The 21,992-nt window shown below is 37.4% G+C and overlaps 2 protein-coding genes across 2 annotated transcripts; one reads left to right on the top strand and one right to left on the bottom strand.

Annotated features, from left to right (window-relative positions):
• Positions 1–4,348: 4,348 nt before the first annotated feature.
• Positions 4,349–5,258, bottom strand: LOC134249864 (uncharacterized). Its single transcript, XM_062732229.1, has 3 exons — positions 5,051–5,258; positions 4,651–4,740; positions 4,349–4,449 (listed from the first exon to the last, which is right to left on the bottom strand). The coding sequence occupies exons 1-3, from the start codon at positions 5,241–5,243 to the stop codon at positions 4,349–4,351; spliced, it is 384 nt and encodes a 127-aa protein (XP_062588213.1). The 5' UTR covers positions 5,244–5,258.
• A 6,338-nt stretch (positions 5,259–11,596) lies between these two features.
• Positions 11,597–12,388, top strand: LOC134249863 (uncharacterized). Its single transcript, XM_062732228.1, has one exon. It carries the CDS (start codon positions 11,597–11,599, stop codon positions 12,386–12,388), a length of 792 nt encoding a protein of 263 aa, XP_062588212.1.
• Positions 12,389–21,992: the final 9,604 nt, after the last annotated feature.

Here is a 21,992-nt window from a genome sequence, read left to right as displayed (position 1 = left end):
TGATCAAATGATGAAGAATACTGATTTTGCACAAAGTGACAATGGAATAGCGACTGACAATAAAAATGAGGAAGACAATGTTTGGCTGCACAAGACACTTGAGTCTTTCATTTCTTCTTTTGACAGACAGCAGCAACATAATCAAGAATTATTTGCACAGACTATGCAAGAAATAAAAGAATCTTCAACAAAACAGATTGCCGTGCAGCAAGCCATGTTTCAGAAATTTCTTGAGGAATCAAAGGAGGAGATAAGCCATTCTCTGAGAATACCACCATTTGCTTCAACGCCGAGGCCACATGCGGCTTCGGGATTGATGCATACTGGACAGTATCCGCCGGTTAGTTCACAGGATTCGGATGTCGCTCCAACCCCAAGGTCACAAGGTAATACAACTTCGTGGTGCATGCCATCATCTCAGCCACCCTCATTTGCTGGTTATGCGCCTGACTTCACCTCAGACCGAAGGGGAACAGACCGACCATTTGATGAAACCTTGCGTGTCATTGAAGCTAGGGAAGGACAAAGACCCTCTCCTTATCAACCTAGCTCCCGAGGTGTACCCAGATCCTCAGAGAACAATCAATCTGCACCAAGCAGACTTGTCGAAATCCGTCGGTCCTGTCGGCAAGGCCGGTAAAAATTTGTCTGGACCGATAACATTTAAGAAAACGTCGGACCAGATGTCCGTTTGAAAAAAAATGAGCGTAATGCAAATTTAATAAAGGTCAGGATCGGGATGCGTAGTTCAAGGTCACAAACACAGAAAAAATGGCCGCGTACGCAGCATGTTGACGATAGCTAAGTAAATTTGTTATAGCAAAGTCATAAAACTTGTCATTTATGTCTATGTTAAAGACTCTCTATCCCAAGAAAGGAAACTTGTTAGATTAAAGGCTATTGAAAATAATAAAGTACATTTTGGTGCTGTTATTCATATGATTTTACCAGCATCAAAAAAACGTACAAGTATCTGGTCTGACAAAAGTTTGACTGGTCCGACAAAACATTCGACTGTGTCAGACCAAATGTCTGAAAGCGATTAAAAAATTTCGACAAGTCTGACCAAGAGGTCCTCAGACTAAACTCCCGACGTATGAAGGCAAGGAAGAAATTGAAGTTTTCCTCGTTCCATTTGAAAGACTAGCGGAGCGGTACAACTGGACGGAAACCGAGAAAATAGACCGCCTCTATGAAAGTCTGAAGGGTAAGGCAATGTGGTATGTTTGCTCCTTGCCTAAAGCGATGACAGCCAACTACATCTCAATACGTGATAGCCTAACTAAACGCTTCGGGCGGAAGGACCCTCCAGCCACTGTTCGCAGGAAACTGACCGAGATCCGACAAAAGGGAGAATGAAATGATGAGTTTGGTGAAGAAGTGCGTCGCTTAATTACCCAAGCTTATCCTGGTACTGACTTGGAAATGCAAGATCAACTTGCTGCTGAATCTTTCTTAAGAGGATACCGCAATACCCGGATTGCATATGATGTGCTAAACAGAAACCCTAAGACACTTAATGAAGCGATAGAGCTCGTCACATATCAAGAGCACAATTACAGGGCCACTGTGGGACGAGATAATGACTATCAGAGGCGAGAAAGGACTAGGAGGGTAACCTGGACAGATGATTCTGATGATGATGGACCTCCTGATGATGAGGCAGAGATTCTTGGAGTGCAGCGGATTCAGAAACCCACATATATTACCATGGAGCAGCTAGACAACCGTCTTAAGCAAATAGAGTCGCAACTTAAACGGAACCAGGAGAGAGAGAGAGAATGAAACGAGACCACCTACTAAAGGATATAGAAAGTAGATGTTTTCAATGTGGACAGACTGGGCACTTCAAAAGTGACTGCAAATCTCGACCCCAAACAGTCAAAATGCAGGAACAGAAAATGCCAACAGTAAAGGAAGAGACATCAAAGACAGCAGAACAAATCAAGTGCACAAGGCTTCATGGAGCTGGGAAGGGAATCGTAATCCCTGTCTTTGTGAATGATGTCCAGACCAAAGTGTTGTGGATACTGGTGCGGATGCTACTATTGTCTCTTCTACCATTGCCCAAGAGGCAGGGATTGTTACGAGTAACTGCCAGCAAGTTCGACTCATGAATGCAGAAGATGGTGCAGAGATGACTGCATTTGGAGGTGTCACTGCAACAATCCAAATTGGCAGCCAACCAACCCGATGGCCAGTATATGTTGCACCCATACGGGATTCTGTTTTGATTGGAATGGATATTCTCAACTCCCTAGAAGCTGTTATATTCACAGGTCAAGGTAACCTTCGCATTGGAAAAGAAATAATATCTGGAACACTGAGCTGTGATAACAGTTACCCAGCTTGCAGCTCTGTAATGGTCGATGAAAGCTGTTGGATACCTCAGAGTGAGAAGATTATTGTTGGAAGAGTTCAAGTACCCCAAAGTGGTCTATTGTCTGTCTTAGACAGTTGCAATGATGATCTTCCTAATGATGTTTTGGTTGGATCTTGCTTAGTCAATATGAAGGACAAAGTACCTGTTTGGGTTTTAAATGTCAGAGATAAGAAAATTCGCCTTTCTAAGGGAACCCATTTGGGGAAGTTGACAGAAGTGAGTGAGGATGCTGATGCAGTAAGTGTAGATGCAGCACATAAAGTGAAGTTGAAGAAACGATAGGTAGACAAGCTGAAAATGGAAGTGTACCAGCCCACCTAGTAGAGCTGGCAGAGAAATCATCCAAGAATATGACTAAATCGGAACAACAGGCACTTGTCAGCTTACTCTCTGAATTTGAGGATATTTTCTCTAGAGAGGACTATGATCTTGGCACTTTTACTGCAATTAAACACCAAATCAACACAGATGGAGCAAAACGTATCAGACAACCTGCGAGACGAACACCTCTAAGTTTCCAGAGTGAAGAAGCTGAATATTTGAAAAAACAGTTGGAAAATGGTGTGGTAGTTCCCTCAAGTTCTGCATGGGCATCTCCTGTAGTGTTAGTCCGCAAAAAGGATGGTGGAGTACGCTGGTGCGTGGACTATCGGAAGCTAAACGAAGTCACACAGAAAGATGCATATCCCCTGCCTAAGATTGAGGAGTATCTGGACACTTTAGGGGGATCCAAACTGTTCTCCACACTTGACCTTATGAGTGGGTATCACCAGTTTGAAGTTCTTGAAAGTGACAGACCCAAGACTGCTTTTATTACCAGGCATGGCTTGTTTGAATACACACGAATGCATTTCGGGCTCTGTAATGCGCCCTCTACTTTCCAGCGAGGAATGGAACTGGTTTTAAGAGGACTTCAATGGATCATCCTTCTCATCTACCTAGATGATGTAATCATCACGGGGAGTACATTTCATGAGCACTTAAGTAATCTAAGAAAGGTGTTTCTCCGATTTCGGAAATTCGGACTAAGTTAAAACCGAAAAATGCAGCTTATTCCAAGAGGAGGTCGTATTTTTGGGTCACGTCAGTAAGGATGGTGTTCGTGCGAATCCCCTGCTGATTCAAGATGTGCAGAGATGGCCAATTCCAGGAAGCCTAAAGGAACTCCAAGCCTTTTTAGGGTTGAAGAACTATTATCGCAGATTTGTGAAAGGGTACGCTGATATAGCTCGTCCATTACACAACCTCACACGCAAAGGTATACCGTACCAATGGGGTGAAGAACAAGCGACAGCATTTGAGGAGCGAAAAATTGCACTTACTTCAGCTCCAGTCCTTGCATACCCACTTGCTGAGGGTACAATGATTCTCGACACAGATGCTTCCAATTTCAGCATTGGAGCGGTCCTCTCTAAAGAACAGGATGGCGTTGAAAAGGTGATTTCCTTCTCCAGCAGACGCCTGGGACCTGTACAGGAGCGGTACTGCGTCACTCGACGAGAATTACTGGCAGTGGTTGCCTTTTGTCACCAGTACAAGCATTATCTTTTAGGCAGAAAATTCCTACTCAGAACTGACCACAGCAGTTTGGCATGGCTATTCCGCTTTAAATCACCTCAAGGTCAACTGGCTCGGTGGCTCGAAGAATTGAGTCGGTATTCTTTTGTCATTCAGCACCGAGCAGGAAGACCTCATGGCAATGCATACGCCTTATCTCGGCTAGACACGACAACTTGTGATTGTTACAGTGCTGGTTCTTGCTCCAAGTCGTTACCTTGTGGTGGGTGTGCATACTGCCAGAGAGTTGAAGAGCAGTGGGAGAGATTTACAGAGGATTGATTATATTGTACCGTTGACAGTTCGTGAAGTAACACCCTCTGAACCTGCTACTTGTAACTGGTTGGAAAAGGATAAGGATAAGATTTGAACATAAGATGTATTTTAAAAGAGAGATTGATGACAAAATTAGTCCCGAACAATCCGGTTGCACTGACGGAACATCTCTTTCCTGTTCTCAACCCCAGTTACTGAAATCTTTCTTTTCTGGACAGCTTTCAATGCCTCTCCTGGAAAGTAATTTTTGAAGGTTATAGTTACACAACAATGATGCAAATATATCTGAGAACTGTTTAAATTAAATCATCATATATATCACTATATGGTACGATGCATTTTACTCTACTTACTTTAAATGGATATATTTGCTTTAGTCATTGTTAATAAGGGAAAGTTAGAAAGCTATACATATTTAACATTTCATTTCTAACCTTTTCCACAATGCAAAACGAGGTTTCCTTCTTCCCCAATGAACTTTCCACCACTCAGGAGTTTCTCATAGAACTGCAGTATAGAGTTTCCTTAATTAATTCGGGCATGGTACTTCTCCTTGTTAGCAGGCACACATTTGCCTTCAAGGAGGGTAGAGATATTTAGACGAAAAATTGTAATAATTCGACTGTAAATTATTTTATGACATTCCAATGAAAACAAAAAGAGTCTTTAAATTACATATGTTCAATGCATAAACTCATCTTAAATGTATAATTATATAATAGTAGTATAATTGTATTGATTTGAACTTATACGTAACTGATTGTAAATATTTAGAAACATTTCAATATTTATATGGTTCGGAATATCCATATCAATTTTAATTAATGTACTTACTGGCTTTATTGTGAAACACAATGACAACCTTCTTCTTTGAAGGATACATAAGCTCCAGAGCTTTAAGGAGATCACTCACTTCCTTCCATGATGAGGTAAGAGGTACTGACACATCTTCACTTAAGCATGGGAGGTCCATTGTAATGCGAAGGAGCTGTTGCCATTCCGACTGAAATTTCATGTCAATACCCATATTACACAAAAGTTCAAATTATTTTAAAAGTGCATTTTACTGAAAGAAGAATTATTATTTTTGCAATATATTGGTAGTTATCTCTCACATAAAAATGACTTCATTTTAAATTAGCTCGAGCCAAAGACTCAAGTGAGCCAGGAATCTGACCTCCAGATGATGTAATGTGTCATTTGTAATCTTTTGTCTATAACATTGTTACTTCTCTGAAATCATATATACACTCTGAATAAGTACCTTTGCTCATTGTAGATGATCCAAGTTATGGTGTTAGAATCATAAATGACAATAAAGCTGATTTTCAAATCATATTAGTAAATGCGATCATACTTTGTGATATTTCTTCATATACATCTTTATAATTGCATATTCTCAACATAAAGCAATACCTGTTTTCTTGCCTTGAGGCATTTCACAGGCCATGGCTGGTTCCAGGGTCTTGCCGATGTTGTCCAATTGCATGAACATAAATGTTTTTAAGAGGGACTGCCTTCTTTGTCGCATTTATGCAGATCCAGCACCATTTACTGACTCTTGCTATTAAAACGCCACAGTCAGCACCTCTAAACAATACACATGTAAGATCATCATTTATGAACATGGTGTATAAAAATCAGACACAGGATCATAAAAATCTGGAGCTTCGAAATGTTTATTTCCCTGCTTCAACAAAGCGATGGGTTTTCATTGATTTAAAACATATAAAACTCTCTAACTGATAGAGCTCATATTTCCCATACTTGATACTTTAAGTAATTTTTTTCTAGTTTTTGAGAAACAATAGAAGGAGCTCTCAAAATTTCAAATAAATAAATAATTGATGAAGTAATATCATTCAAAACAAAATTTAAAAAAAACGTTTTTGAGGAATAAAATGTACAACCAGCATTATAAAATACAAATTAATAACGTTTTCATAGCTCGATCTTTTGTTAATAAAAAGAACTTGGTCAGTTCTCTCAGTTCATAAAAAGTACACAAGTACAATTTTGAGACACATTTAAAAACAAGCATGACATAAGTATCTTTTGGATGTACTAGAGTGTCCATCTAAACGAATATTATATTGAATTCCTTTTCTCTATCACAAGTAACAGCTTTTTTCTGCATGAAGAGTGATAAACCTTTCGAGCAATACTTTTGTGGGTTTAAAGGGGCGGGGGGAAGGGGTTTGCAGCCATTTTCAGACTATTTCAATCTCCTTTAGAAGAAGAGCTCCATATAAAGATAGCTTACTAGTGACATTTGGCGCGAAAAGAGCGATTCACCCCTGCCGTAGAATATAAATGGACTGATCCAGTAGTATAGAAATGCAGAAAAAAGGATACGCGGAGACGTTGAAACGGCGAATCAATGGAATAATCTGTTCCATGCAAAAAGATTAAAGGAAGTAAACACTGCAGTAATTTGAATCAGTAATATTCTTTTTCTGAAAACTGCAGGTAAAGCATTCTAATGTTAATCAGCTTGCACAAAATCTAGCTCTCTAGGTATGATCGCCCAGTTTCGGATCTTGGAAATATCAATCCTTATACAGCCTGACGCCGTGACGTCATGCAATAATGTTCTTGCAAACATCCGAAAATTGTCAAAGAGGGTGCACAGAACATGTCTAAGAATGAACATCATGAGAAATTTTACTTTTTAAAACAGAATTTTTCAATGTATTGAAATTATTTTTGTAAATAAGCATGAGACAGATTCTTAAATACATCGTTCACATGAAGTTTCAGACATTTCTACTGTACTATTAACATGTCTCTCCCTTACCATCAGACACTTCTTGCCAACAAATTGACAACCCTAGTAGAAAGTACACTTCAATTCCATATGGAAAACCACTTCGAGATATACCCCTCCAGACAGCTCTTATACCAGCAGTTAAAATGTATCTTGTGGGGGTGACGAATAAACACGATCCTTTAAATGTCCCCAAGACAGTTGGCTAAAGAGTTTAGATCGGGTGAATGTGGTGATCACTCGATATTTGAACGAAGGGATATAAAGTTTTCTCCAAACATGTGAGACAGTCATTCAAGCACAATGTTTGCGGTGAGAGGAGTTGCACCTGCTGAAACCATGCTTCGTTAATTTCTATTCTTCTCATTAGCCCAGGGAGAAATTTTGTTCTCGGAATAGCCAGGTAGCGTTGAGATGTTGCCGTTGTTGTTTTACCATCTTCATAGAAAAAAGGGCCTATGAAACCGGTACTGCTAATTGCCGCCTAAACTGTTACCTTCTGGCTATGTAATAGTCTCTCTTCATAGAAGACAGGCTTTGAAGTTCCCCCAAAACACATGTTTTGCTTGTTAACAATTAACATGTCCATCAAGTGTTAAATGTGCTTCATCTGAGAACCATATCACGTCGGTTAAAGAAATGTTTTTCAACATCCACTTCGCAAAACAAAGATGGAGGAAATATCGGTATTTTTAGGTCACCTGAGTAAACTCAGGTGACCTATTGCTATCTGTTTTCGTCCGTCGTCGTGCGTCGTTCGTCGTGCGTCATGTGTTAACATTTGAACATTTTCAGCTTCTTCTCTGCAACCACTCAACCAGTTTCAACCAAATTTGCCATAAAGCATCTATGAATGAAGGGGAACAAAAATTGTCATTTTCATGGTCCTTGCCCCCCTGGGGCCTGAGGGGTGGGGCCAAAACCACTAAAATTAGTGCAATCTTTAAAAATCTTCTTCTTTACTCCTGGACATCAAGCAGTCAAACTGTTAGCATGAATGTAATGAACATTGAGTTCTCTACCAAAATTGTGAAATTCATGGCCCCAGGGTCAGGGGTTCTAGTGCTAGGGTGGGGCTATATTGATTATATAGTGAAAATACATTATTTCTTTAAAAATCTTCTCTGCTCCTGGGTATTAAATAAACTAAGTACATAGTTATGATGAGGAAGAATGCCTTTTGCAAAAGTGTGAATTTTATGGCCCCAGGGTCAGGGGTTCTAGTGTTCGGCTGGGGCTCTATTGATTATATAGCGAAAATGCAGAATTTGTTTGAAAATCTTCTTCTCTGCTGCTGGGTATTCAACAAACTAACTAAGTAGAAAGTTATAATGAGCAAGAATGCCTCTTCCAAAATTGTGAATTTTATGGCCCCAGGGTCAGGGGTTCTGGTGTTAGGGTGGGGCTCTATTGATTTTACAGAGAAAATGCAGAAATTGTTTGAAAATCTCCCCTGCTCCTGGGGTATTTAACTAATGAACTAAGTATATAGTTATGATGAGCAAGAATGCCATTTCCGAAATTGTGAATTTTATGACCCCAGGGTCAGAGGTTCTGGTGTTAGGGCAGGGCTCTATTGATTTTACAGAGAAAATGAAGAAATTGGTTGAAATTTTCTTCTCCACTCCTTGGTATTCAACAAATGAACTAAGTATAAAGTTAGAATGCAAGAATGCCTTTTCCAAAATTGTGAATTTTATGGCCCCAGGGTCAGGGGTTCTGGTGTTAGGGTGGGGCTCTATTGATTATATAGTGAAAATACATTAATTCTTTGAAAATCTTCTTTATTGCTACTGGGTATTAAATAAACTAACTAGTAAGTATATAGTTATGATGAGCAAGAGTGCCTCTACCAAAATTATAAATTTTATGGCCCCAGGGTCAAGGGTTCTGGTGTTAGGGGGGCTCTATTGATTATATAGTGAAAATAGATTATTTCTTTAAAAATCTTCTTCTCTGTCCTGGGTATTAAATAAACTAAGTACATAGTTATGATGTGGAAGAATACCCTTGTGAATTTTATTACCCCAGGGTCAGGGGTTCAGGTGTTAGGGCGGGGCTCTATTGATTATACAGTGAAACTAGATTATTTCTATAAAAATCTTTTTCTCTGTTCCCGGGTATTAAATTAACTAAGTACATAGTTATGATTTGGAAGAATACCTTTGTGATTTTTATGACCCCAGGGTCAGGGGTTCTGTTGTTAGGGCGGAGATCTATTGGTTATATAGAAAATGCAGAAATTGTTTGAAAATCTTCTTCTCTGCTCCTTGGTATTAAGCAGATGAACTACCTATATAGCTATGATGAGCAAGGGCCATTCTTCCTGAATTGTGAATTTCAACGCCCCTAGGTCAGGGGTACCATAGGGGGGGGCTCTACTTATATACTGGAAATGAATTAATTGATTGAAATCTTCTCCTTTGTATTAATCAAATATTTTTGATAAGTAAGGGTGCCTTTTCCAAAATAGTGATATGTGTGGGCCAAGGGGTTCATGTGTGGTAGGGGCACTTTACTGATTATTGCTGAATGATACTGGTTAGTTGAAATGCATTTTTTTGTTCCCCTACCCTGTCTGTAGGTATTAAGTAACCAAACTAAACATGCTAAGTGTATAGTTATGATTAGCAATGGTGCCTCTTTCAAAATTGTGAATGCCATGACATCTAGTTTAAAACATGATCCAAAGTCAATCGTTGTAAAGTTGTTGCATGATGCTCAGGTGACCTGTAAGGCCCATAGGCCTCTTGTTTTAATAGTTATATTCTAAACTTCTATAAGCAAATGAGGAACTTCTTTAAGCAAGTTCACTAATACTCTTCTCACTGATTTCTGTGGTGTTTCCTTGATGATTGTCTTCACCATTTCGATATTTGCGTCTTACCACCCAGTTCTTGTCCATATAGGCGTGTCTTTTCATCTGTCACCCAAAGTCAAATTTTGACACAATCCGAAAAATCGGTTTTCAAGTGAGAAACTTTTCCATCTGGATACTTTTTAAAAACAAATTGCGTAATCCAGTTTAACAAAATCAGTGTAGAGATCTCTTTTATCTTCCATTTTTAAATTCCAGACTACCTTACTTTTGATGATGTAATCAAAACCTTAAAATGAGTAATTATGATGTCATAATATTTTATATTCATATTTTAATACAATTTGTTTACTTAATTTAAAATTAACACACGTTTCAAAATGACATAAAATAAGTTACCCTGGTAATATAAATAACAAGATAATTAACTTTTAAGAAAAAAAGTAAAGCAAATATTCCGAGTTCTAGCATTTTCTTAAGATTGCAGCAATGCGTTTAAGAAAATTAAAGTTAATGGCCAAGTTCCGCAATGTTTTTTTAATACGAGTTATCGTCCCTAACTGTGAAGCTCTCCACTTCCGGGGCGTCAATACACAAAGCAACAAAATCGCTGAAGCAAGAAGCGTCGAGAAAATACACACTATCGGTATCGAGGACACTGACAAGCCAGGTAAGGGATTTAAATAGCGGTCGTATTTAGGATGTTACACTGGTTTACGATGCATATTAATATAAAAGCAGTACAGAGTTGGTTCTTGAATCTAATACACATGCAACAACCATAAGGATCTAGTATATTCTAGAAAAAAAAAATGTCAATATTTATAAAGGTCTATATACATATATCTATTTTTTTAAAGTATAGAATTTATTTTTATTCGACGAGGAATGAATATTTACAGCTGTCAAGTTGTGTTCATAAGAAAATCTAACATTGCCCCCCCCCCCCCCCGTTGTGTAAAAGGCATTGTTTAATTCGCAAAACAATTCAGTAACATGTAAATAATTTTGAATTCATAACATAATTTATTTTAAAAGGACATGAATGTCAATTGTAACATTTTTTTTTAAAAAAAAATTCCTTTTTAAGTACTTTACAATGTACTTTTTATTTTCCAGTATGGGGAAGAAATATTGCTGCGTTCCTGGATGCAGCAACACTTCTCAAACATTGGATGAATATGGAAATAAAATAATATTGCATCGCTTCCCTATGTCGGAGAAAAAGGCCCATATTAAGCGTCTCTGGATTCAGCGACTTCGACATGTGAGAGCAAATTTGGTTGTAAAAGACCACACACGAGTTTGCAGTGTTCATTTTGAGGGAACATTTACTGAGGAATCGATTCCCACAATTTTTCCAAGTAAACCCAAAAAGGAAACAAAATCCCGAAGACCTCTTGTAAGAAAAATTGAAAATTCATTTCAAAATGATGGTTCAGGGCAAAGTGATACTGAAAATCCACAAGATAATCCTGTGTCAATGTACAATGATGTTGCAATACAAACTGACCTCAAATATTTTTATTCAAAAGATGCGTACACAAATACAGAAGAGCATTGTGTACATGTTTCAACTGCAACCCAGACGACTGGCAGCCCTTTGTCTACTGTTAATGCTGAAGTTCAGGCAGATTTGCCTAGGATGACATATGAAGATATGAAAGATGACGATTCTAAAACAAGATTTTATACAGGTTTTGCAACTTTTCAAATTTTTTGGATGTTTTTTGCAGTGCTGAAGCAGAAACATGGTGCAGAGAAACTCAATTACTGGGAGGGAGAGACAAGGTCCATGGGTGAGAAGTCGTATCATGAACCAGGGGTTAAAAAGCCTGGCAGAAAACGTTCCTTGAGACCAGTGGATGAATTCTTGATGGTTTGCATGAGACTTCGTTTAGGGCTGCTTCAGGAACACCTTGCTGATATTTTCAGGGTGTCCGAAACGACAGTATCACGAGTAATGAACACTTGGATTAACTTCCTCTATGATCACTGCAAATCCTTAATAAAGTGGGTCTCCAGAGAGCAGATTTTGTGTAACTTACCAAAGCTTTTTAGCATGCACGCAGATACTAGAATTGTGCTTGATTGCACAGAATTTTTTATTGAAAAACCGTCCTCTTTAAAGGCACAGTGGATGACGTGGTCCGAATACAAACATTCAAACACTTTTAAAATATTGATTGGTGTGTCACCAAGTGGTATGGTAACCTTTGTGTCAAGACTGTGGGGTGGGAATGTGTCAGACAGACACATTACTCAGCACGATGGATTTCTTCCAAAACTGTCACCAGGTGATGTTGTAATGGCAGATAAAGGTTTCACAATAGAAGATTTGTTACCAGCTGATGTTGGATTGAATGTTCCACCACGAGTATCAAGTACATGCCAGATGTCAAAACATGATTTCTTTAAAACAAATAGAATAGCTTCAGCCAGAATAGTAGTTGAAATGAAGATGGAACAGATCAAAAACTACAATATTGTGAACTCAGTTTTACCAATTTCAGAAGTGCACTTATCAGAACAAATTATAGTTATCTGTACATCTTTAACTAACTTATTGCCTCCACTTCTGAAGTGACATAAATATAATTAACTAGATTTTTTTCTGGATGCCCTAACATGTATAATTATTTTTATTCCTGTTATGAGGAAATTTACTTTCCAGGAATTATTTTTTTAAATGCATGATTAAAAAAACACATTTAAAGTATATCACATTTTGTGGTTTTCAAGGTGATGTGAATTTTGACGATTCGATGTGAAATACAAACATTCATTTGAAAATAAACTTGAAATATGTACACTTGGACCTTGAAATCATAAATGAGATGTGGATAAATAAAATAAATCACATAACCTTTTTGTTTTTATTCAATATTTTTACAGATGAATCTAAGCTCTCATGCAAATATAAAAGTTTCAGAGTGTTAACAGTTTTATGTACACATGTTCAAAATCAAATAGAATCATTCTATGCAATATTCAAATTATTAACAAATGTACATCAAATGTTATACATGTACAGTGATTTTCCTCGCTGAATTCTTCTAGTGAAAAGTTCTGGTACAACACCATATGTATAAAAAGATTTCATCTTTGGAACCATATCATTCCAGATTCCAACATCAAAAAGAATTCTTTCAACAGATATACCTTTTTTTGTATAAACAACAAAATCAACCCAGTTAAGTTCATATAATGCTAGCTGGCCTTGAACTTGGTACATATAATTATGGTTCTGTTTTAATTTAAGTTCACCATTGTTTTCAGTGCAAAAAAAATGTTTATCTTGTCCACATTTTGTCGGAGGCATATTCCTCCAAGGACTTTTTTGTTTTCCATAAGGACACTTGACTTCGACAAGTCCTGTACCACATTCTACACAAGTAACAAGTCCATCAACACTGGCCCCAAGGAATGGGTACTTAGGGTTGACATATAGTCCACAGGACTCGATCTTCACATCACCACACAAATTTAAATGTCGCTCCATATAATCACTCAAAGCAACAGATTCATTTGTTCGACCATAACTGATACTTTTTACACAATCTGGTACTACTACGTATCCACAAATTTTCTTGACTAAATTGTCTGGTTCGGACTTTACTCTTTTGACAACGTCACCCATTACTGATGCAGTAATGATATTGCATCTAGCCTTTCTCCAGTTAACATTTGAATTTTGACCTCTAGTTCCCTTTTCTAACAGTTCACTAACCTCTGTTGTTATATTCATATTGTTTACAAAAGATTTAAAATTTTCAACACATTCTTTTGATTTTAGATTTACATTGTCCCTATACATAAAATCTGGCAAAAAAATATTCAAAAAGGAATCTATATTAACATGCTCTGCTCTTAAAGTTTGATACAAGACACATTGTGGGTAAATATCTTTTAAGCCATCCAAAATATCATTCAAAAATGAGCTGCATTCACTTTGACAAGGTCCAGGATTATAAATGCCTGGGAAAGGACGAACTTTGTCTACAATATTATCTTTTTCTGTTTTTGAAAAACTAATATCTCCAACTCTTTTTGGACTTGGTTTTCTTCTCAAAGGTGTAGGTCTATTCCACACATACTGATTAGATGTACAGGAATTTTTTGTTTTTACAAGTACATACAATAATGCTCCAACATGAGCACAAAGACCTGCCTCTCCGGCTTTACAATTACATAAAGCATTTACAACAATGCCTGACTTTTTCTTTATACAAACATTCAAAGAATAATATTTAGCACTTTTTCCAAATCCAACTTGAACAGTCTGTTTCATTGATGGAAGACAAGTTGATCGCATGTAACAAAAATCACTGTTTCCTTTATTGTATTCAATTTCTCTTATGAACCCTTCATTGCACAGACGCTTTGCTTTTTTCATTTGTCTCTCGAAATTTAACCTTTCTCCAGTTACAGGATTTTTATGACATTTAAAATAAATATCAATGGCCTTATGAGAAATTTCAGGAATATCAGTAGAGTCAAGTTCTTTCCATGAATCTGTTGAAGGATGAACAGGAACAGTTTTCTCTATTTCTTCATCTGTATCTATGAAATCTTCTGATGAATCATAACCATGCCTCATGGCTTTGTAAACTCTCTTTGCCAATACCTCTTTATTCCCAGATTTTTTAAGCCTGTGATTTTCAAGCCAATTTTTTAGTTCAACAACTTTCCATGACTGAATTTCTTCTAGAGACAAGTGAGATGGTTCACCTTCATCATCAGTGCTTGAAGACATTCTGAAACATTCAATATTGTATATTAATACAGATTCAGAAAACACACAGTGCCCAAATAACTTAAAAGGGTTTCATAAAAATTGAATGTAATTAGGATCCCAAGATGTAATTTATGTAAACAATTATTGATATCATATCAATATCATATAAAGACATAATCCGAGATTCCCCTGACTCTAACCCCTGCTTTTATTTTATGACATGTGCGGACAAACGTCATAAAATAAAAGCGGGGGTTAGAGTCAGAGGAATCTCGGATTAATAAAGACACCCCCTTTTTTCAGAATTAAACGCTGTTGGATGGTCACATATTCAATTATTCCGACAATATTACATTACTGTTAATATTAAACAGTTATTAAATCATAATTTCAATGTCATCTACATTCGGTTCGAACAGGGTCGATCTTAGACCTTGCAATAGCCAATTCAGTTGAATATTTAAATGCCACGCGAAAACGCTGAGCATTTATATTTTATTATTTGTATACCATTTACCACGTTTAGATAATGGTTATAAATCTTTAAATAAATTAATTATACAGATATATCGCAAATCTTACCTTGGTATGTCCTTGTCTAACGCAGAAATTGCAATTATCAGTACTGTGAGTACACAACACAAGTTGAACAACAAACGCCCCGGAAGTCAATGTGTTGGCGACATCTAGCGATTTTTCAAGAGAGATAACTCCAGAAATAAGACATTGCGGAACTCAGCCATTGTAACGTTGCAACTGTCCGCGAAACTGGGTCTAAAATTCAGAAATCCTCTGGAAAAACTGGATACCTAGGTTCTGTGTGTTTACATAGTTTTGATCGATTTCACACAGGATGGTCTGGATTTCTTTGGGATATCTTCGGAATGAGTCACATGAACAGGAGCCTCCAGCGTGGCACAGTGGTTAGAGCATCTGCTCTAGAGTCGCGAAGTAAGGAGTTGATCCTTACGTCGCGGGTTCGAATCCCTATGTCGGACGTGGAGACCGGTCCTTCAATGAGACCGTGGAAACCGTAGGTGCTGGAACGAAAGAGATCCCTCACTTTTTAATGGCCCTGGGTGCCGAGTACAGGAAAAAATTTGTAGCTCTCCAACGCCAAGTGGTGGCGTTTCCATATGAGTGAAAAATTCTCGAGAGGGACGTTAAACAACATACATATATACTTCTTGAAGGAGAGCACAGGACAGTTGTTGTTTCCTTTTGTATAAAATTTGATTTTTCTAAAAAAAAAATTTAGTTGGAACAAATTGACGTGCTAAATTAATTTGACACTACCATGTGAAATGTATCTATTGGTACAATATAATATTTTTGTACTGTACCTGGTATTTCATAATACATGTGTTCCAAAATATATCTAATGTGTTTTAATTGAAGTATCTGAAAATGTTTTTCATGCTATAAAAAACTGTAACAGTATAGAGTGGCTTTAATAAGGTTTGCAAAAATGACAACAGATAAAATTCGAAATAATAATAATATATGAATTTATAAAGCGCTAAATATTAATAAATTAACTCTAAAGCGCTGTTCAATAAAACACAAGTAAACATAATTTAAAAGCTAGGGATACATATATAAAATATTAACACAAACTCATATATGTGTTAGAAATTATAACATTAAAATACTAAAATTACATACAAAATACAATTACGCCATAAATAAAACTCAATGTAATTTGTAATTTGCTGATAAAAATTGAGCACCAGATAATTAAAAAGTTAATCTGTAAAATGTCTTTTGAAAATGTTCAGGGACTGGGCCTGTTTTATGTCATTAGGAAGGTCGTTCAACAAAAATGCTGCTGCCCAACCAAATCGACATTCGCCATATGTCTTTGTCCTGATTTTAGGAACAAATAACCGTGATGTTGACTCAGATCGCAGTGATCTGGTGAGCTTGTATTCCATTATAAGATCTTTGATATAAGATGGAGCTAACCCGTGTAAGGATTGGTAGACATATGTCAAGATTTTATATTGTGGACGAAAAGAAACGGGTAGCCAATGAAGATCAGCTAGGATAGGTGTAATATGCTCCTGTTTCGATGATCTTGTAACTAAACGAGCTGTCGTGTTCTGGATTTTTGAATCCGATCTAGTATGGCCTTTGACACTCCATATAGAAGGCAGTTCCCATAGTCCAATCTGGCAGTGATAACGGCGTTCACCATGGTCTTGCAGGCTTCCTTTGTAAGAAAGCGCCGTATACGTCCAATATTGCTTATTTGGAAATAGCATGACTTGACGACCGAGGATACCTGTTTTTTTCCATGGTAAGGTGTTGATCGAAAAAGACACCTAGATTTTTCACACATGGCACGCTTTCAATAATATCACCAACTTTTAGTTGTAATTTTGGCAGATACTTCTGGTGTTGCTTTGTGGTGAAGATTATTAACTCGGTCTTTTCTTGGTTTAGTTTAAGTAGGTTTGATGTCATCCATGAACCAATTTCGCTAAGACACGCTTCGAGTCGAGAGAAATAACTGTTCCAATTTTCCAGTGGTCTTATAATCATGTAGATTTGTGTGTCATCTGCATAGCAGTGATATATCATTCCATGTCTATGGCATATGATTCCATTGGGTTTGGAGAAGAGGCAATACAATTTCGGTCCGAGTACAGATCCTTGGGGGACACCAAAAGGCAGCTGTCTAGACTCTGATCGGATGGATCCAATTGTGACACATTCTTTTCTGTTCTTGAGGTAAGACTTGATCCACTCAAGAGCACCATCGCGGAATCCATAAGACACAGTTAGGCGTTGAAACAGTATGTTATGATCAATAACATCAAAAGCAGCGGATAAATCCAGAAGGACAAGGACTGCTGAAGACTGTTGGTCCAGAGCTGTCACAATTTCATTGTGGACCTTGATGAGGGTCGTTTCCGTGGAGTGCCTGGGACGATATGCCGACTGAAGTGGATCGCGAAGAGAATTCACATCCAAGTGGGCATCAATAAGACGAGCCACAACTTTCTCCAATATTTTCGAGATAACGCTCAAGTTTGATACGGGTCGATAGTTTTTCAACACTTCCTTATCTAATCCAGGTTTCTTAAGAAGTGGACGAACTATGGCCTCCTTCCAAGCAGACGGAAAAATTCCCTGATCGAGAGATGCATTTACCATGTCTGTGACCAGCGGTATTATTGGATCCAGGCACTTTTTCAGTAGCTTTGTTGGAAATCGGATCCAGTTCGCATGATTTACTGGGTGCCTTCATCATTAGCGATCGCACTTCATCTTCAGCGGTACGTTCAAAAGCAGCAAATAGAGGCCCATTATAGTGTATGTCTATATCTAAATAGCAGTCTTCTTTTTCTGTCTTTTGTTTAAGTGTCTCTCTAATGGATGTTACTTTGTCTATGAAATAAGTTGAAAATTTATTTGCAAGATCTTCATCTGATGATGATGTTGGTAGGGGACTCTCCTGATTCTTACCCATCAATAAATTCGTCACCCTAAAGAAGTTTTTCAGATCATATCTACATTCCTGGATTTTAGCAGAGTAGAATTCTTCTTTTGCCTTGTGTAGTAATTGGCTTGTGTGCTTACATTCCGTTTTAAAAAGCTGGTGGTGTATCTCCAGTTTAGTTCTACGCCAAAGTCTTTCCGCTCTTTGTTTCTGTTGCTTCGCAGTCCTGAGCTCGTTTGTGTACCACTCTGTGTTAGCTCTTATAAGAATTGACTTGCTCGCAAGAGGCGAATGTGTGTCTAGAATATCAGAGAGGCATTCGTTATACCTCTGTACTAAATTGTCAACAGACGTGTTCTCATTCCGTGCGGATTCATCTTGTAGCTGAATTTTGATATCTCTATTCATATCATGTATGTTGATATTCTCGAGCCTTCTAAATGTAATCTCTATACGTTGACGTTCTGCCTTTCTGCAGTTGAAAGTTGCATGTATAACATAGTGGTCACAACACAAGTCTCCTTTCCCATCACTCAAGGAAGGATGTTTTACTTGAGGACGTGAATGCAGTATTTCACTAGATGATCGTGTGATAAGCAAGTCTAGAATATGTCCGTGAACATGGGTCGGCTCGTCCACGTGTTGTATAAGGTTGCGATCATCAAGGGATTGTAACAACCTGCTTGCCTCAGGATCACTACGATTGTCGACGTGAAAATTGAAATCACCTGTGACTACTAGCTCCTGGGGAAATATAGTATTCTGATCGAGATAGGTGTCCCATTCTGAGAAGAACTGACTGGTAGTTAAACCATTCAGAGTAGAAGGTGGCGGTCTGTAAATGATACATAGATTCATTATCATGTCTTCCTATCATATTAATCCGCATGTGCCATATGTTCAAGTCATGAGACCGTCAGACAATGAGTAAATTAAATGATCCATGATGAATAGAGGTGTATCATAATAGCATTCATTCCTAATTTTCAGATCAAGAATATGTCATGGAATTTAAACAAGAATTTCAAATCTATTAACTATTCCTTGTAAATTTTGGAAGTTAACAAATTGTTTAAGTTTAATGGTAAAATTACTGCAGTCTCTGAAATCAGAATACAAAGTTGTGGAGTCTGAGTTTAAAAAACTACAATCTGTATCACCCGAGGTAAAGCCAGGGGGAAATGATGACTCTGGAAAAGAAATACATGCATTGAAGTTGAAATCTTGCTGAGTTTTCCCTGTGTATTAATTGACTTAAAATAGCACATAAATCAGTATTTTTATTTTCAGACATTGAGGAAAACAACCAAATAACGGCCAGAATAGCCAGAGGCCAGATCAGCCTGACATATTAATATTAACATTAATAACATATTAATTAATTTGTTAATTTAAAACATTGCATCTTGTTGTTTGTTGTTTTATCATTTGGCTTGAGTTTTGTACCAAAATATTTCTTTCTCAGTTGTGGAAAAGTGTGAAAATAAAGGTGACACTTTGACTCTAAAAACGAATTGTTGACATTAAAATTTCAAACTTCAATTTTATTTCAAAAAAATCATGGCTCTTGAAAATTTTCAAATACAATGCATATTTAATTTATTAAAGGGTAACAGAACAGAAATATGTAATGATATTGATCTAATTTCGTTTTAAAACCTGCTTGGCAAGCCTACCATTGCTGTTGCTGCTATAAAAGCTTTCAGACATTTCTCCCGACAACAGTGCTGATTTTTCAGTGTTTTCTGAATCTTTCATCGATAGGAAATTGTTGATTTCGGTAGGTGAAATCTTTCATTTCCAGCTATTTTGTGACGTCTGCTACTCTGGAGTTTTCGTTCAACGGACGATAACTCTTACAGGAAAAAGCATGAGGCCTCCGAAGGGATTGAATATGATGAAAAGCATGCCAACGAATGAAGTTTTATGGCCCGATCACGTGATAACCTAGAACCAGTCAGATAACGTGTTATGTAGATTAATTATAATGAGGTATAATAATACAGATTAGTTGAAATGCATTATACTTTGTTCCCCTACTCTGCTATGGGTATTAAGTAAATAAACTAAGCATGTTAAGGTATAGTTTTGATAAGCAATAGTGCCTCTTTCAACATTTCGATTGTCATGGCCTATGATTAAAAATATGAACCAAATTCAATGTTTGGGAAGTTGTTACATGATGTGCAAAAGAACTTAAAGGTCCATGGGCCTCTTGTTCAAATTATAGAGGAGAATGAGGAATTGTCATCATTTGCCATTGCCCAACCTTACCAGCCAGCGTCTACGAGTGTAAGATCTCTCCACGGTGCAATAATTGCCAAAGACAAAAAAGTTATTGTGTTGGACCATGATTTTCATGTGGCAAGCATAGGCTTCGTTTCCTCTGCATATTTAATCATTGATATATTCAAATATGTTCAGACCAGTTTTATCGTAGTCAGGTTCATCTTGATCCGATGCCAAATGCTAAAAGCGACGCAGCGCTTGCGGAAAATTTTGCTGACTATTTCTTGGATAAAATAGACAAGATCAGACAATCATTAGAAAGATTCGATCATTTTAAATCAAGACATAAAGATGTTCCTTCATTTATTGAGATTCTAGAACTCTCGGAAGACGAAATAAAAAAAAATCTGTTAATGGAACTCCAAAGTAAATCTTGCGAAGAAGACATCTTATCAACCAATATACGAGTATGCATTTTAAAAATACATATGGAGCAGCAGCGGCATGTCGCACATCGATCAATGTCATCACTGCATCCCTCATCACAGATACCCTATTTCTTTGTTTGAACAAAACGGTTAATAATTTGCTTCCTCATTTTCTTGTCATTTCTAATAATATTTGCCATTTCTAATACAAAACAGTACAATAAATAGTTGAGTACGTTGAAAGTCGCAGTTAAATTGTGAGCGAGGGAAGAATGCACAAAAAGCAATGTGCAACGGATTAAACCAGCGGGAAAGACCTGAAGTTCTAGAACCAAGACTTGAGGGTCTAGAACCATCACCCCAAGAGTTTCACAAAGAAATGCGTTTATTAGAGGACCACTACACAGAATTCTTCCTTGGTTCTAGAGCACTGGATAAAGGAACAATCTTTTAATAGGTTCTGATAGGTTATGTGTCAACTAAGTCGGCAAAAAATGTGTGGATAAATTTCTTTCAAACATAGAGGTTTTGTATTCTAGAACTAAACATCAAAGATAAATGGTGTCCGGATAGGGCCATTTGCAAAAGCTCAACAGTGGGTTCTTAAAAACACGCCGTCTCGATGTAAAATGCAAAGTTGTGTTAGCAAGTTGTGTGACAGTGTGTTTTGTAAAGTAGTGTTGTCACATATCTGCGGCTTTTTCTTTGATCTTTCTGTTGTGATATATCACATTGCGATAATACTTTCCATGCCCCCTCATATACCACTGCACGAAACACCTATCGTGGAAAATATTGTTACAATGTAATAAGGAATTCTAACCTACTTGATTCAAATATTTCAAAACAAAATGATCATAAACAAGAGGCCAATGGGCCTTATAGGTCACCTGAGTATCATGTAACAACTTTCGAACAATTGAATTTGGTTCGTGTTTTAAACCAGAGGCCATGAAATTCACAACTTTGAAATCTTACTCGTTACTTAATACCCAGAGGTAGATCAGAGTAACAAAGAGAAAATGCATTTCCACTTTATAACCAGTTATGCACCCCACCCCAAAGGAACCACTGACCCTGGGGCCACTTATTAAAAACTTTTAAAAAGTTTTGTGAATTTTATGGCCCCAGGGTCAGGGGTTCTGGTGTCAGGGCGGGGCTCTATTGATTAATATATTGAAAATGCATTATTTCCTTGAAAATCTTCCTTTTTGTTCCTGGGTATTAAATAAACTAACTTTAGTACATAGTTTTGATGAGCAGGAATGCCTCTTCTAATATTGTGAATTTTATGGCCCCTCTGTCAGGGGTTTTGCCATTTGGTGTAAGGGGGGGGGGCTCTTTTGTTGAT

Source organism: Saccostrea cucullata, unplaced genomic scaffold (assembly GCF_032062105.1).
Source record: "Saccostrea cucullata isolate Sc308-1 unplaced genomic scaffold, CSIRO_AGI_Scuc_v1 ctg2672, whole genome shotgun sequence".
NCBI classification, from domain to species: domain Eukaryota; kingdom Metazoa; phylum Mollusca; class Bivalvia; order Ostreida; family Ostreidae; genus Saccostrea; species Saccostrea cuccullata.
The sequence above is the reverse complement of the archived record's forward strand: the minus strand, read 5'-3'. Positions and strand labels throughout refer to the sequence as shown.